Here is a 16,421-nt window from a genome sequence, read left to right as displayed (position 1 = left end):
AACACATCAAAATTGTTTAAGTTAGAATACATAATTATATTCTTTTGGTTATATTAATACAATTAACAAAATACTATCAGTTTTCACCCCTGCCAAAATTCCTACTCAATTTTTTGTGTCCTACAAAACAGGACTGAGACTACCAAGATCATATTCCTATGAGCATTTTCCCCACTCTCTACCCACCTCAAAGGTCAATTTCAGAAGGGGGAAAAAAACAAGTTTTCTTTTATTCAGAATTTCGAGGCTTCTCTTTACAAAGTAAAAAATAATTTTGTAAAATACTGACAAAGAACATGTTGGGGAAAAATCAACGCTTACAAATGACTAAAACCTACAGATGAAACTGCAATATGTCTATGTTTTCTGGACCCCTCCTGTCCAGTCCCCTCTTTGATTTGACTTCAACATTGAGTCACTCTTCATCTTTCAGGCTCTCCTCCTTGAATATCCTTTTTTGCTTACCCTATCCCTTGCACTCAAAATCTCATAATAATCAGCTTATATGCTCATTATCCGCTCTGATGTAAACTCTTTGAAGACAGTCACATAGTAAACATTCGATAAATATTAGTTGTATAAATTAATTTTATGCCTCCCATTACTCTAAAAATTCACTGCCTGGAGGAGATATCTCATTTATCTGAAACACTTGTTCTGTACAATAGCAATACCAAACGATCTGGAAGGCCTTGGTCTGTCAACAGCAAAGTCTCCTCTTTTCATTATCTACAGATGTCATGCTTGTAGCTTCTTACCTTAAATTCATAGTTTACACAATTTCTTCCCTTGGATTTGTGTATGAAAGATGAAAAGTTCAAACTATTAAGTAAACAAATTTGTATTTGTAGTTTGACTCAAAGTAATTCCCCATAAGTCTATGTGCATGGTATTTGATAGTCATAAAGTTAAAGATGATAGAACACTGAATGTTTTCTCTGGTTTATCCTTCTGTCAGCGTAGGAATTTGTTCCTTAGAATCGTCTCCTAGTGGTAATCTTTAAAAAAAAAAAGTCTACAGATTCAGCAATTCAGCTATAGGTTTTTGAAGAGTGCGTTTTATATTATATGCCTCCCTATATACCTACTGGTATTAATTTTGCCATTTTTATAAATGAAATATGAATACTTGGTGCTATTTATTGAATGCCTATCATGTATCAGTTGTGCTACATAAATTCATTATCTAATTGTCCAACATAAATAACTTTTTATGTAATTATTATTTATTAATGAGGAAACTGGCATCAGCTAGTTTAAGTAACTTATTCATGATCATAAGAAAGGCAAGATTATATATTTGAGGTTTGAAACTAGAACATTCTAGCCCCACTGAATGTGCTATAATGTACTATCTCCAAAGAGGAAAATTTAACACCATTCTCTACATTATATCATTAAGGTAACTGATTATCTGTCAAGTCTGGCCTAATTTTTCATCGTGTCACGCTAGACAAATTCAGGCTTTCTCAGAATGTAGCTTCCTGAGCCATCATCCTCCTGGTTTTTGCCTGTAACCATCTAAACAGTTTTCTCATTGTCCTGTCTACTTTTAGTTTCTGAAAACACAGCAATATAAATGAGATTTGAGTCCTGAAGAATATAGTGGAATGATTTCTTCTTAGCATTTATTATTTGACCATGTTTTAAGCAAGAACAAGTTTTTTAACACATACTAAAATTTTAGTGAAGAATCACTGAATTACCTCTCCCTCAAATTGTTTCTATGTTACTTGCCATCAAGGCGTACCACCTAGGTATTCTATATTTTCTCCTTAGAAAGTGCACTTCTACGGTAAATACAAGATTCTACTTCTAAACTGTTGCATTTCATTTTGCTGGTTGCAGCCCTACTTTAGCCTGATTCTTGATTCTGTTCATTTGCTATAGTCCCTACTCCCCATTCTCACCCTGGGTTAAAATATACAAGTGAAATTCAAACACATATTTCCACAAGATTCAGTTTATTCATTCACATTTATTAAACACTAATTAACTTCTTACTAATAAATATATCAGAGTGGAAAACAGAGAACACATAGGCACTGTCATCCAGGAACATCTACTAAGTTAGAACAAGACAATTATGGTAGACAATGTCTCATTACATTTTAGGATTAAGCAATAGAAAAGTCACCAGTAAAATCCAGTCAAATATGAGAGAAGAAAAAGCTGTCACATAATATATTACAGCCCCACTGAATTATTTCTCAGAATTTCTCAAAAAATGGTAATTTGGGTAAGAATTCATCTCAGGTTGCTATTCTTATTAGCATAACATCTAGGACAGTGTAACATCAAAGCTACTCTCAAAAAGGAAGAAAAATGAGTACATCAACATTTCTTCAACCAGGTGCTATTTCATAAGTGGGGAAACAAAACCAGACCTACATTATTGAGTGAGATGAATATTGTGGGATCAAGGTTTGAGAGATTTCTATTACCATGATTTCAGGCCATTTCTTTTCAAGTATTTTTATTATTTAAATTCTATGGACTAGATATGTTACCTCATAACAAATATATTCAGTAAACTACAATCCTACTCCTTTATGTGGAGTGTGCAACTATAAAATGTGGCTTGTATAAATGTAAAAATGGAAACTTCTGAACTTTTGCATCGTACCCAGTAGGTTCACTTAGCTTTGACTAAAAATTAAAGATGAGGACACTTCCAGCTGTTGGTTTCCAGTTTATAAATATAAGAAGTAAATTCACCTGTTTCGAAGGTCTGTTTAATTCTAAATCAATGCCATTATTCAACAGTGATTGTCTAATGTACTATTATCTGGCAAGTCTTCAACGTTTCTTCATCCAAGCTTGTTGAGTAATTACATTGGATTTCATTAGTGTGATCAAATACCAGCTCCCTGCTGAAATATTTGAATCTACATACACCTGCTTTCACTTGGCAAGTTACTCTGATTGCAAAACTGCCCTTCGAAACTAAAGGCACCAGCAGATTTTTATGGCATTGAACAGAATGATTTCCAAAATGAAGTGACCTGAAGTGCTGGTCTCTCCGAGATGAAATTTTTGGAAAGGTGTCAGAGTTTTTTGTTGCATGGGTGTTACCTCTCACACCTGTGATGTTTAATCAAGAAGCATTTGTTAAAAGAGATCTCTAAAGGACACAGTTTTAGAAAAACCATTAAGTATTCAGTCTCCAGAACTAGATCAAGATTTAAATTCTGCTTTCACCAGGACTTGGACATATTATTTTATCTCTGAGCCTCGGTATCTTTGCCTGAAAAGTATAGGTGCATAATTCCACCTGACAGAATGGTTATGAGTATTAAAATATGTCATTTACTGAGTTTTAAACACAGTACTTCTTACATAATAAGTGATCAATAATACAGGTTAAAGAAAACCATCATAAATGATTATTAGGCCTACTATTCAAAACAGCTCCCAAAATAAAGTTTTTAATTATAGCATTAAAACATTTCTTCTTGGCTTCTTGAATTTTATCTCAAAGTAAGAATTAAGTCCAATGAGTGTGAGTGTATTCACAAAGAAACTTGACATGAAGAAGCTCTGGATGAAAAGAACTTTTTTTCCCCAATAAAAACAACAAAAATTGAGAGAACACCCTAAACACACACACACACACACACACACACACACACACACACACACCAGCTTTCAAAGTCTATTATCTGCATCCATAATGTTTTGGAACAGAAAGCATATGTACTGCTAGTTACATGAGCTTTCCACAGACCACCTCCTCCCCCATGAAATATGTCAGTTGGAAATATTAAAGATAGAATTGTAGATTGATAGATACTCTACTTTATTAATCCTTCACTATATAAGTAAATAAGAATGTTAAACGAAAAGGACAAAAGGAGAAGGAAGAAAATGGGCATGATGTAGAACCAGAAATAAGGTTAGTGCGGAAATACTCTAAATACTTATTTACTTGCTGAGATTCCCAACAGGCAAAGGAAAACATCCCTATAGTTTTATAACTTACGAATCGTGATGGTTTCTCGTCCAAATGACAAAAGCAAACCTATTGTTTAGGTACAACTGCTCCTGATACTAAGATGACTAGAAATTTCCCCTGAGGTGTTTCATGGAGAGGCCTCCTCATCATGTATTGTACAATGTCCTGTCGACAGCGGTCAACGGGCAAACAGTTCTTCGGTTTATAAGGCTGTTTCAGCAGCTTTTAACATAGGTTGATATTATCACCCTGATGTGTAATTCTGAAACAGCAACCTTATAAGTGAAAAATAAGGTCAAGTTCTCTTTCCAGACTAGGAGTAGGTGTGTACAGCATGATCTTTCAACATTCTGCTGTAGATACTTTGGCTCTTGGCTAAGCTTTCCATAGGCATTAGAGGGCACATATCCTACAGCATATCGGCCAGATTCATTTCAACAGGTGGCTGAGCTGAAGATGTGTTCTTCCTACAAAAACTGAGGGGCCTTCACATACATCATTTACAAAGTAGTCTAATTAAAATGTAAATCTAACTGAACTAAAATTTCTATCCATATACACTTTCAAAATAAGTGGTACCCATCTGTGTGTGTTTCCCCCTCTAGGCTTTACGTATTTCTACAAAGGGAAGGAGTACTGGAAATTCAACAACCAGATACTCAAAGTAGAACCTGGATATCCCAGATCCATCCTCAAGGATTTTATGGGCTGTGACGGACCAACAGACAGAGATAAAGAAGGACACAGCCCACCAGACGATGTAGACATTGTCATCAAACTGGACAACACAGCCAGCACTGTGAAAGCCATAGCTATTGTCATTCCCTGCATCTTGGCCTTATGTCTCCTTGTATTGGTTTACACTGTGTTCCAGTTCAAGAGGAAAGGAACACCCCGCCACATACTGTACTGTAAACGCTCTATGCAAGAGTGGGTGTGATGTAGGGTTTTTTTTTCTTTCTTTCTTTTCCAGGAGTTTGTGGTAACTTGAGATTCAAGACAAGAGCTGTTATGCTGTTTCCTAGCTAGGAGCAGGCTTGTGGCAGCCTGATTCAGGGCTGACCTTTCAAACCCAGAGGGTTGCTGGTCCTGCACATGAGTGGAAATACACTCATGGGGAAGCTTCCATGATGCACAGTATCTGCCGTTCTTCAGTCCTTTGTCTTTCTTTGTCATTCAGTTCTAGGCCTTTCCTCTGCACGCTCAATGCCCAGTAAATTTTCAGGATTAACTAAAGAAGAGGAAAAAAAGAAGAAAAGATTCTTCTTAAAGGTTTCTAATATTATTTTCCTTCTGAAGTCTGAGCCCATATCTGGGGGAAAAAAAAAAGCAAAATGGAAAACCCATGAATTTTGCTTTAAAGCAAAGAAAAAAAAAAGTTAAACAAAAAACCCACAATTGAACTTTCAGGAAAGTGTGAAGACCCAAAACAGCTTTGTCTCCAAAGAAGATAGCTCTCTGACTGCTATGGATAGTCTCCTACACTTCATTTTTGTCAGGTGGGAGATCTGGAAAATACATGCAGGACTTTAGACTGTTGGGACAGCCATTTTCCAACAAACAAGGGGCCAAAATATCTGCAATATAGTAACAGCCTTAATAATAATACATCCATTTTTCGTTTTATACAGCTGTTCTCAGCTATGTCCTCAATGTTTCATCACATTTATACTCATAGCTATATTCAAACAGGACCTTTTGATTGTTTTTGAAGTGTTTCTAATCCCCTTCCTGCCACCTGACCCCTGCATCATTGTGATAATCTCCCCAAGTTGTATTAGGCCATTGCCCCAGGCCTTCCATGGGTCTGTCAGAAATATTCATTATAAGCGGAGCAAGAAGCAGTATGTCTCCAAAGTGGTTTAAAGTGACAGTTATTTTACAAGGATATGTGACACTAGTAATACATTGGTGTAACCCTTTGAGAACTATCAGATCAGCTTTCAGAGTCTTAGGCTTGTCAGTCTTGCTGTCTGGTAACGTACAGAACTGGGCAATGGTAAACACAGGCACAGGTTCAAGAAGTTCAGGTTTTTAAAAAAGATATCCTATAACCCCATGTAATTTTTAAGAGATTTACGGTACTACGTAAATGCATTTATAGCAAACAGAAATGATGTTCCTTGCCAAAAAATTTTCTGGCAAATAAAAAGATATTTTATTAAGAAAATATAAGAGTGAAATTTTATTCGAAGAAGTGATTATGATAGCCTAAGTCTTTTTTTTATTTTTCTTAGACATATTGAATTTCTGTTTTAAGGTCCATTGCATGAAAATTCAATTTGCCTTGGTACATGCAGTTAGCATTGCCATTTTACAAATGATTTAAAATGATGACTCTGAGATTGCATGAATATCTCTAGTACATTACCTATTGCATGTCAACCATAGTTCTCAAAGGGTTAGTGTGGCTTCTGGCATTTAGCCATCCATTTGATCACTGACAGAGCCAAGAGACCACCAAAGCATTTCATTGTTGAGTGTAATTTGTCCTAACAGCAGTATTGTCATTTTCATGTGACCTGCAGAGCAGGTTTGTATCAATATTTTTTTCCTAGAGAAAAGTCAGCAACTGACAGACCTCTTTATTGATTTTTAGGAGCTGCTTCTTGCAGTGAAAGGCTTTACAGCCACTGGGCTGTGAACTTATTAGAGATGGTCAGAACGAACGCACCCCATGAGTCAGACATTGGCTTTGTGTGAAAGCCAGCTTTTGAGGGGATTAGCTTTTGAAACAATGAACAGCTTGCCTTGAACTTGATTATTGATCTGTTGACTGTCATTAACAACAACTTAAACATTGTCTTCTGTGAAAATTTTCCTTGAAGAGTCCTGTTCTATGTCTTTGCCCTTTGACCTTTAACTTGCAAACTGGCACAAACTGAAGGAAATCTGGTATTGCTTCTCCTTTGGAGTGTTAATTGTACTCTAAAACCCTAGTAAGCATGAGCTGTTTCCTTAGAGTAGAGAGAGAGAGAGAAAGAGTGTCGACGGTGGTTCTGCAGATGGACACTTTGCAATTTACATGCACACTCAAAAAATGCCCTGTAGGTAGAAGTGACTTTTAATTTTCCTTTAATATAATTTCAAGTCTAAATTCATCATTTTAGGTACAAATATAAAACTATAGGGGATAAACAACAACAACAAAAAACTCTCAAAATACTTGAATGGCCAGTGTGGCTTTTATATAAAGCAAGAATTTTATACTAGTGAAAATTTCTTACTCATTTGCTAATAATACATATTTCCAGATGATTTTTAATGAGTGTAGGTACACACATTCTTATTTGGAAATGGATAGTTTGGCTGCCTTGAATTTCTATTTATACTCACCATAGCATGAAAATTAGAATGTCTTTCGGTTAAACAACATGTTTATGATTTGGTTTGGGAAAATATTTTGTAATCCCGGGTGGCATGTTACAGAGCCTTGCAGGTTGTTATTTCTTACAACCTGAACATGTATAACGTAAGGCTAAGAAAAAAGAACAGTTAAAAAAGAGGAATGGCTTTACAGTAAAACAGTATGTAATGCAAACTGTATTTTGACAGGATATCAGAGATTATGTACATGAGGGCCAAGAAAGCATGGGGAGAGGACCAAAATCAGGCCTGTAGCTTCACTTCAGTGCTTCCATTCCAGATGATGCTGATATTATAAAGAGTTAGTCACTTATATTGAGCATAGAGGACTATCTACATAAGCTCATTGATATAGTGTTTGCTTATGAGAGGGTTTAATCCTTTTAGGACCTTGATGTCAAGAAAAAAGATGACTGGAAATTGTATTTTGCTAAACGTAGAAATGAGGACTAAGTCAGTTGGGGACGTGAGTAAATCATTGAGGAATTCCATCAACCTGCATTGAACATTGATTTTTTTTTTCTAAAATGAGAAAGAAACTGAAGAAACAATCTTTGCCTCTTTACTCATTTGTCACAGTATCCTGATCCATCAGAAGACTATAAGTATCTAAGGGCTAGAAAATAACCACAGCATTAAGAAAGGAAGGACTCTGACATTATGCTTGAATTCTAGGAATGTCATGGCTAAGTGCTGGGTCATATTTACTTCAATGTGAGATGAGATTTGTGTGATAAGAAAAAAACATATACAGCTTCTCTCTTTACTAGAACAGTTACAATTTCAGGTGTGAGACTACAAGAGATGAGAAAATATTAAGCTCAATATAACCACAAACCTCACGATTCTATTTGTTTATTGTACACAGGGCACTTTGTGAGAATGGTTGCTGACTCTTCTAACATTTGGGGTTTGGAAAAAAATCTCGATCTTCTTGGAATAGTGAAAGAGAGAGCGACCAATTGGTCTAGCACATAAGAACAGTGATTCAAAAACATCGTGGAATAAATTTCCATGGGTCAACAACATAATGTACCAGTTCAGTATCAATAGAAACATGCAATCTATGAAATATTTTTCATCAGACCATCACTAATAGCATGGAAAGTTCTAACTTCGGGTTTCTCAAATTGCAATCAAAACACATTCATGATCACAAAACACAATTCTCCTTCTGTTTGATTATTTCTCAATACTTTAACATAGACACAAATGTAAACAAGGTAATGTTCCTTACATAAATGAACTATATAGTTTATAATTTTAGCCAAATATTATTGTTCTGTATATTATTAACTGGACTGAAATGAAGTATTAAAATAGTCAATCAGACTGTATTCCCTGTAAAGCAGTAAATCCACATCAGACCATAGAGGAGGTTGTGAATTTAACTACCAACCCCTTTTAGAACAAAGTGTCTACTGACATGGCAATCAGAACAGGTGAATACAGAGACTCTTTACAACTGCAGAGATACCATAGATAAATTAGAGAACATTATATGATACTAGCAAAGACAACTTCTGTTATAAATCAGAGGGCAAGGCTTTTCTGAATCAGATGTAATAAATTACTAAGTAATAATTTACAGAAAATAATTACTAAGTAATAAAGGATAGAGACTGATTTACTGAAATAAGCAAGTGTTACTTTTACTAGTCAGATTGCTTGTGATCTTTTTCTATTGACACAATTGGTTTCATATATGGTAATCTTATTTTTATTCCCTTTCTGTGGGTGATTAAAAACTCAGTGTGGTGGATGAGAACATTGCCGAACTTCACCGGTAGTTCCAATATGTGGATGATGTGTATATACTGGATCCTAGGTATAGTAATATAATATTTCCAAGTTCTGCATATTATGCTGATATCTCTAGTATGATACAAATACATGCCCACACTTTGTGAATCTTACAGTAGAATAACAAATGTGTCCATATTGACTAAATTCAATGTGCTGATGAGAAATGGATGTTATAATCAAGTAGACTGAGTTAACACAAAAGTCATGAAAAGATCTTTTTTTTTTTTTTAAGTTTTGGAATTATTTCCAGAAACTAATAAAGGCGGTGATTTACAGATAGTATTGAGTCTGTGAGATTGTAACATATACTGAAACAACCTCGTGGATGGTGGTGAAATCTTTTTCAGTAAAACATAGCAAAGAGTTCATTTAATTTTTGATGCTCTCAGGAGCACATTCCAAAATATCACAGATGTCAAACGGAACATGCCGTCTGAAGCAAAAATGTTAAATTCAGATAAGCTATTTATAAATAGCTGTAAATACAATCTCAGCCAATATATGATATCGCAGAAGGTTTCAAGTCGATAATAGAGGGTCTAACCATTTCATTACATTTCATGCACCTTCCTGATACTGACTTATTGTGACCACAGGTTATAACTGGCAGAGGATATGTATCTATGTTTTAGGTTACCTGTTGCCTAAGAGGAAATCATAGCTACATCAGAAAAGTTTTATAAGTTATATTTTAAAAATTAGTACTTTATATAATAAAGAAAACCGCAACCGGACATAGCACCACACCATAAATATTAAAATTTAATATTATATATATATTAAATATAATGAAAGTGGAGGAAAAGGAAAAATGAGTGTTTTGTAAAATATAAAAACATACTATAGCACTCCTTAATACAACTGGAAATCTTACTTTAGCAAGTATTAGAACTAGAGAAAAATGCAACTTCAAGCTCTCCATACTAGTCATGGGTATGTGACATATCAATGTATATAATTAACCAGTGGTCTTTAGATGTTACCCTGCATAAACACATCTCATACTAATGCACTGCCTTATAGGCTAAAAATGTCAAAAGTTAGGTGTTCAGTAACCTCAATTGGAAAGATTTAGAATGTTAGAATCTCCTGAGAAAAGCCACTTTTCTAGGATAGACATTTACCTCAGTAATCGTATAACACAAACACTTGGCATAGTAGCAAAGAGCTTGCCTTTGTGTTCTAATCGTACCCTTTGTCTTTCTGTCCTACTCAAATGATTTTTTGCTTCCACTGGTGTCATTTTGAAATGATTCAGAGATATTTCAGGTCAATTGAATAACAGTTACAAATATCTCTTTCAATATGTTATACGTATGTCTACTTTGAAATTTAAACCAATAGTATCTAAAGCCTAAGAGTGAACGCTGATCTGAACAAACGCTGACAAATTCACAGAAATTGGGTGGAAGATAGATATTGTAAAATTTGTCAATTTTCTGGCGGAATACTAAAGTAGCAGCCTTCAATTTTTAAACAATTTGTGAGCTTATAAAAGGACAGAGACATGCATCTTCTGTTTCGAACAATGCTAATTCTTTATATGGAGTAAGGTATAAGATCATGAGTGCTGTAACAAAGCACATCACAGACACTCAAAACTAAGCTCTTTAAGGAAAATGAGGGCATACCCAGTTAATTCATGGTCAGTGCATAAGAATAAAAAACATACGAAGGATATTTATTTATGAAGCTTTCTGAAGATTCTATACCTTTTCAATTTAAAGAGCAGTGTGTCTTAAAATTTATCTTATGTTAACATTGGACTGGCGATAATATTCAAGTTTTCACTCAGTGTGTCTTTACATTCAAGGGCACACTGGGCATCGTAGGACAAATACATCATAAACTAGAATGTTGTGCTGATTACATAACTTTGCCATGTGCTCTTCTATAGAGCTGGATTTATATGCCCTTAAGAAGGGAGACGAAAATCAGTTAAATAGAAAAATGACCATACGATAATTGTATCATGTGAGGCCACTTAGCTTCAGAGCAAGATGTTATTAACCCTCATTTCCACGTAGAAAAACCGGAAGAAGAGAATGGTGAACATGAATAAAATGATTAACTTTTGACTTATGAAGATGTTTCTTGAGTATTTTATCCACTTGTTTTTCTCCTTGAAAAAATATCACACAGAATACAGACATATCTGTAGCACTTGGTCTGTAGCTAGATTGGATCCCAGGCATAACATTGTTTGACACAGGCCTTTTTATACATGCCTCATATACGATGAAGCTTTGGTGAGATGTGTCTGCATGGTAGAATGCTTTTTCCTAGGCTAGGATATGGTGCTGCTTATACTTGCCACCTTTTGTACGAATATATGTTTCTATGTTGGCCTGTCTTGCTGAGATATGGATGAATAAAGCCTGGTGTGAGCTGTCTATTTGCAAAGTCACTAGAATGCATGTTTCATTTGTTCTGTTGTAATGCCAGTTTGGACTTGCTCCCTCTCTATACATTGACAACCCAGTTGTGAAGGTAAAATGTAGTTTCCTTGAATGAATGAATGATTCAATCCTTAAACCAATGTCTTATTTTTGCTTACCACTGAAATACTATCACAGAGGCCACATTATTGCCTGTCTTCTCACAGCTCTTTAGTATGTACTATTGCCTGGGTAAAATTAGGTTTTTGCCTTTTTCGTCACTTCTTTTGTATCTGACGCGGAATACGTTATTCCTTTGTATGTTCATAAATACAAATTTTCACAATCTTAGTTACTTTGTTACTTCCAAACAAACCTGATTTCCAAACCAGGATGATTGCGTGTCTGGTTTTTCTGCTCCTCCAATCCTGAAATTATTTGTTTGCTTTCTGTGAACACACAGACGGTTGGGAGGGCTATACTATTTTGTGTCGTCTTATGCAGTCTGTGCCTATATTTGCATTCCTTCCCATTTCCACCTTGCCCTTCTTTTAGTTACAGATTTGATTTCCCCTTCCATCTATGAAAACCAGAATTGAGCAGCACTGTACATCAGACTTGGTGCCTGGAAACTCTGTCTTTGTTCCTCGGTAATTTCCTTCACAAGTTTCACGCAAAGACAGTCCCAGTCAATTTCACACACCTTCCAATCTCTTACGTTGGATGCTAACTTTTTTAGAGTTATTCCCCTGAGAAAAGTGAAATGCTGAGTATGAAGGCTGTTGTCTGTTGATAAGCCAGCTAAGGAAGTTTGCTTTTGGAGAACGTTTCTTAAATAATTATACAGGAAAGTAAATACCATAAGAGTGTTCTGCTTAAGGTACATCATGAGTACAAAAATGCCTAAAACCTCAGTTCTTTGGTCTATTTGCCTTTATGTGTAAATTACATAAATCACATGTATATTATAAAGAGAGTGAATAAGAGAATAAGGGGTATTACAGCGGCAACATTTTGCTGCATTGGTTTTGACTGCATCAGCATTTCTATTGTGAACCTCTATTTTCAGGGGTTTTAGAGACTCACCCATAAAAATTTGCTTCAGGCTTAAAAGTCTTGAAAGATTTTTTTTTTAGGTATATAATTTTAAACAAATATATCTTGTTTTTATATTAGAGGAAGGAAATAAATGGAGTTTACTAGTTCAAATTTACGCTACTATAACTTTTAATATAAAACTTAATTTTTTATCAAAAAAATAAAATCTAATTAGTCCATAGTCTATTGATGGTTTTTAAAAGAATCAATTATTGATACTGAGAAAATTGCCTGCTTCGTCAGTATAGTAACCTTTCTTCAAGATGTTTTAAAATCTGTATACTTGTATTAACATTATCTTGATTCCAGTAGTGGATCAGTATGATAATGAACAGAATTTATGCCATCCATATGAGCTATCTGGTAATACAGATTTGGAAGTGTATAGTGTGTGTGTGTGTGTGTGTGTGTGTGTATACATACATATACATACACACAGTGTGTGTGCGTGTATGTATGTATGTGTGTGTGTGTGTATGCCCACATACACACACACATACATATTTAACAGAATAAGGGGAAAATGCTCCCATAAATTTAGTTTATCAAATAAATACCATATACTATATTAAAAAATAATTGCACATACATTTGTCTTTCAGAGCCAGAATGAGATGCAAGCAATTGCAAAGGAAAGTTGTCTCTTGGGTAAACAATAGACATTTTATAGCTTCTTATGAAAACCATTTTTCCTTTCTATATTGTGGTTATGGGAAATTAAAAGAATGTAATGCATATAATTAATGCAGACTTTATTTAAATAACATTAAAATATGAAGCAGAGAGAAACATTAGGAAATTAAATATTTAGGTTATTATCTTTTGGTTTGCTGACAGTACTTTGCCTTTATTTTAATTCCCCATGATATTTTCAGTTCTGGAGAGGGTATTAAAATCTAACTTTAAGCTTCTGGATTGTTCACATTACACTCAACACTACTTCATTAAGTTCTTGATAATATGTAGTCTTCTGTGTGCAAAGAAAGAAATAAATAACACATTTATTTGCTGAATGAGCTTTAAGATTTGCAAGTGTTAGTGGTTTTTTGCCCACACAGGATTCTATACATTTATAACATCTTCAATCTGGCATATAGATATATATATATTTTTTCAGATAGCTTCTACTGACAAACACAAAGCTTGTTTGTGTGCAAATATAAGGCTAAATAAATGGTGCTAAAGTGTATTATGACTGTCAGATATAATCAGGCAAAATTTTGTGGTGCTTAAATTAATTTTTTCATTGATTTTATTGATCAATGCATTGAACAGTGTTTATTATTCACAAGTTGTCTTTTATTAGTAAAACAAGGCCTCATAGCACATTGTTAAATAAAATGGTTGACTAGTCTATGTAACAGCTCACCAAGCTACTATCTCTTCAACTCCTTATAATGTTGCGTCATTAAAGGTCAAGGGGTCATGCTATTAATCTCATCGCTGCAGACCATTAACATGACTGAACTTTTCCACAAAGTACTTATGTTTACAATGCTATAACCCTTTGACTGCTGCGGCAACCTTTAACCACACAAATGTCACAAGCTAGAATCATCAGCATGGTTCTTGCCATGGCAATCAAAGAGTTAAGGGCTGTGCAGTGATTTGTTTTGTATTTATTAATTTATATTTATTTTGTTTCCATTCAAGGAGGGGATTTTGGGTGGGGCAGTTTTTGTCTGCTGTAAGTGTCTTAACCTAGGGAAGGGTTAAATGGCTTTTTATACTATTGCATCTTCTGTATTTACCATCAATTCATTGTGTTGTAATTAAAAAAAACTGTCAATAAATAAGAGAAAAGAAAACAGTTCACAGATATTGTGGTTTTACTCAATGAATGATATACATGCATTTATGACTAATATGGAGGCTGTGATGTATAGCAGCCTGCACTCTGTCTTCCTAATCGATATGAAGCAAAATGACAACCCTAAAATAATTTAGGCCAAAATTTCCTCTGCGTTTGCCTGAATCATCAAGTATATTAAACTGGCCACATCAACTGGAGAATTGTTTAACAACCAACTAGATGCATATGACTGGCCAAGGACAGGAGCAGGAAGAATCACTGCATCAGATATATTTCAGGCCAATACCCATGAACACAGGCTATGTTAAAATGTCATCACCACTTGACAAGAATAAAGATTACTTTTTGGATAGGTGAGTGTAATTTATTGTTTAAAGTCATACATCATGACTGTCTAGGTAGGTCTAATCAAGGGTGTTAATTTTTATAGCAAAAATCTTTGGCAGAACCCCATTTAATACTATTTTTTAAATGGTAGGGCATTTTAAAGGATGGCTATGAATAACCATGAGTCAAGAACAGATGCCCAGAAAACAGAAGTAAAGATAAACATTTCCATATCTACATTTTATTAAATTATCTTGAACAGAGGATCCACTATGAAATCTCTTGCAATGTCAAAGACTTGCATGAAATCAGGTGCTAAAGTCAAAGTTTCCTGAAAATCAGATCTCATGTAATATCAATAGTCCCAAACAGTCGTCTGAATTTTTGGAAGAATTAGGAATGCACTCTGGGACTGAAGAAACATGTGTTCTCTCATAAAGAATCAAGATGCATATGTGCACCAAAAAACTCATCTTAAATTTTAATCCAGACAAAAAAAGAGGAGCTCTTAAAAAAAGGGGGGAGCTCTGAAGCAAGGTAACTAACACAATCACAAGGGACTTAATTGTCTGAAGCAATAAACAGTAGGCTAGAGGGACAGAGAACTGTTTGTGTTGTCTTTGAAATCTACTTCTAGGGTGAATCCCTGGGAATTTGGATATCTATCTCAAAGAATTTAAAGGGAAACTGACAGATAAGAGTTGTTGGGCTTTTGAAACATGTCAGCACATAAGAACCTACAAGTTTAGCCAAGAAACAATATAGTGTATTTTTACTTGTAGAAAGCTTTGTTTTTAATGTTTTATTTATTTTTGAGAGTGCAAGCGGGGGATCAGGGGGAGGGGAAACAGAGGATCTGTGCCGACAGCAGCAAGTCCAACTTGGGGCTCCAACTCAAACCTCGAAATCACCACCTGAGCAGAAGTCAGACGCTCAACCTACTGAGTCACCCATGTGCACCCGTAGAAGGCTTTTAAACAAAAGAAAACCTTTATTTTTATAAGGCTGTCAACAATATGAAACCTTAAATAATCAGGCTGAATTGAAGACTAAATCTTCCTTGTTTTTATTATCAAAGAGAAATAAAAGGTAGAAGTAGCGATCTAACCTAGTATTTATTTTTCTTACGTACTTGAATTTTATTTATTTAATATTAAAATACACTATTACATGACCTATCTTGCATGATTGATGCCACAATCAAGGACCAAATTAGAATGCTATATTTCGGAGAAAAGAAGAAATCCAGATAGGGTTATCGAGAACTCAAGAACACACCCAGAACACTATAGAAGCATAAATACCATGAAGTAAATGATAATGTTTGCACATTTTACATTCTTTTTTAAATTTTTTTATGTTTTATTTATTTTTGAGAGAGAAAAAGAGAAAGCACAGGAGACAGAGAGAGAGAGGGAGACACAGAATCCAAAGACAGGCTCCAGGCTCTGAGCTGTCAGCACAGAGCCCAACGTGGGGCTCGAACCCATGAACTGCAAGATCATGACCTGAGCCGAAGTCGGATGCTTAGCCGACTGCACCACCCAGGGCCCCTGTACATTTTACATCCTTTATGGCAAGTATTTGAATGGTCATAACTTCAACCCAGTTTGATACACTCTGCCATTTCCTCCATTTAGTTACCCAATGTGTCAATAGCTCTCCCCTCTTCTTTCCT

General features: G+C 35.0%; 1 protein-coding gene across 2 annotated transcripts in view; it reads left to right on the top strand.

Annotated features, from left to right (window-relative positions):
• The window catches only part of MMP16 (matrix metallopeptidase 16), a 311,674-nt gene that overhangs the window by 281,389 nt on the left and 13,864 nt on the right, over positions 1-16,421 (top strand). The window contains exon 10 of one of the 2 annotated variants that reach the window (XM_060610851.3): positions 4,561-14,416. The exons of the other annotated variant lie outside the window; for it this stretch is intronic. Within the exon in view, the coding sequence (XP_060466834.1) occupies positions 4,561-4,895 (335 nt within the window). The 3' untranslated portion in view covers positions 4,896-14,416. Of the gene's footprint in view, positions 1-4,560; positions 14,417-16,421 lie in introns of those variants that run through there. 2 annotated transcript variants of the gene reach the window in all.

This window comes from Panthera onca, chromosome F2 (assembly GCF_046562875.1).
Source record: "Panthera onca isolate mPanOnc1 chromosome F2, mPanOnc1 haplotype 2, whole genome shotgun sequence".
Taxonomy (NCBI): Eukaryota; Metazoa; Chordata; class Mammalia; order Carnivora; family Felidae; genus Panthera; species Panthera onca.
Note: the sequence above shows the minus strand (reverse complement) of the source record. Positions and strands in the feature narration are given on the sequence as shown.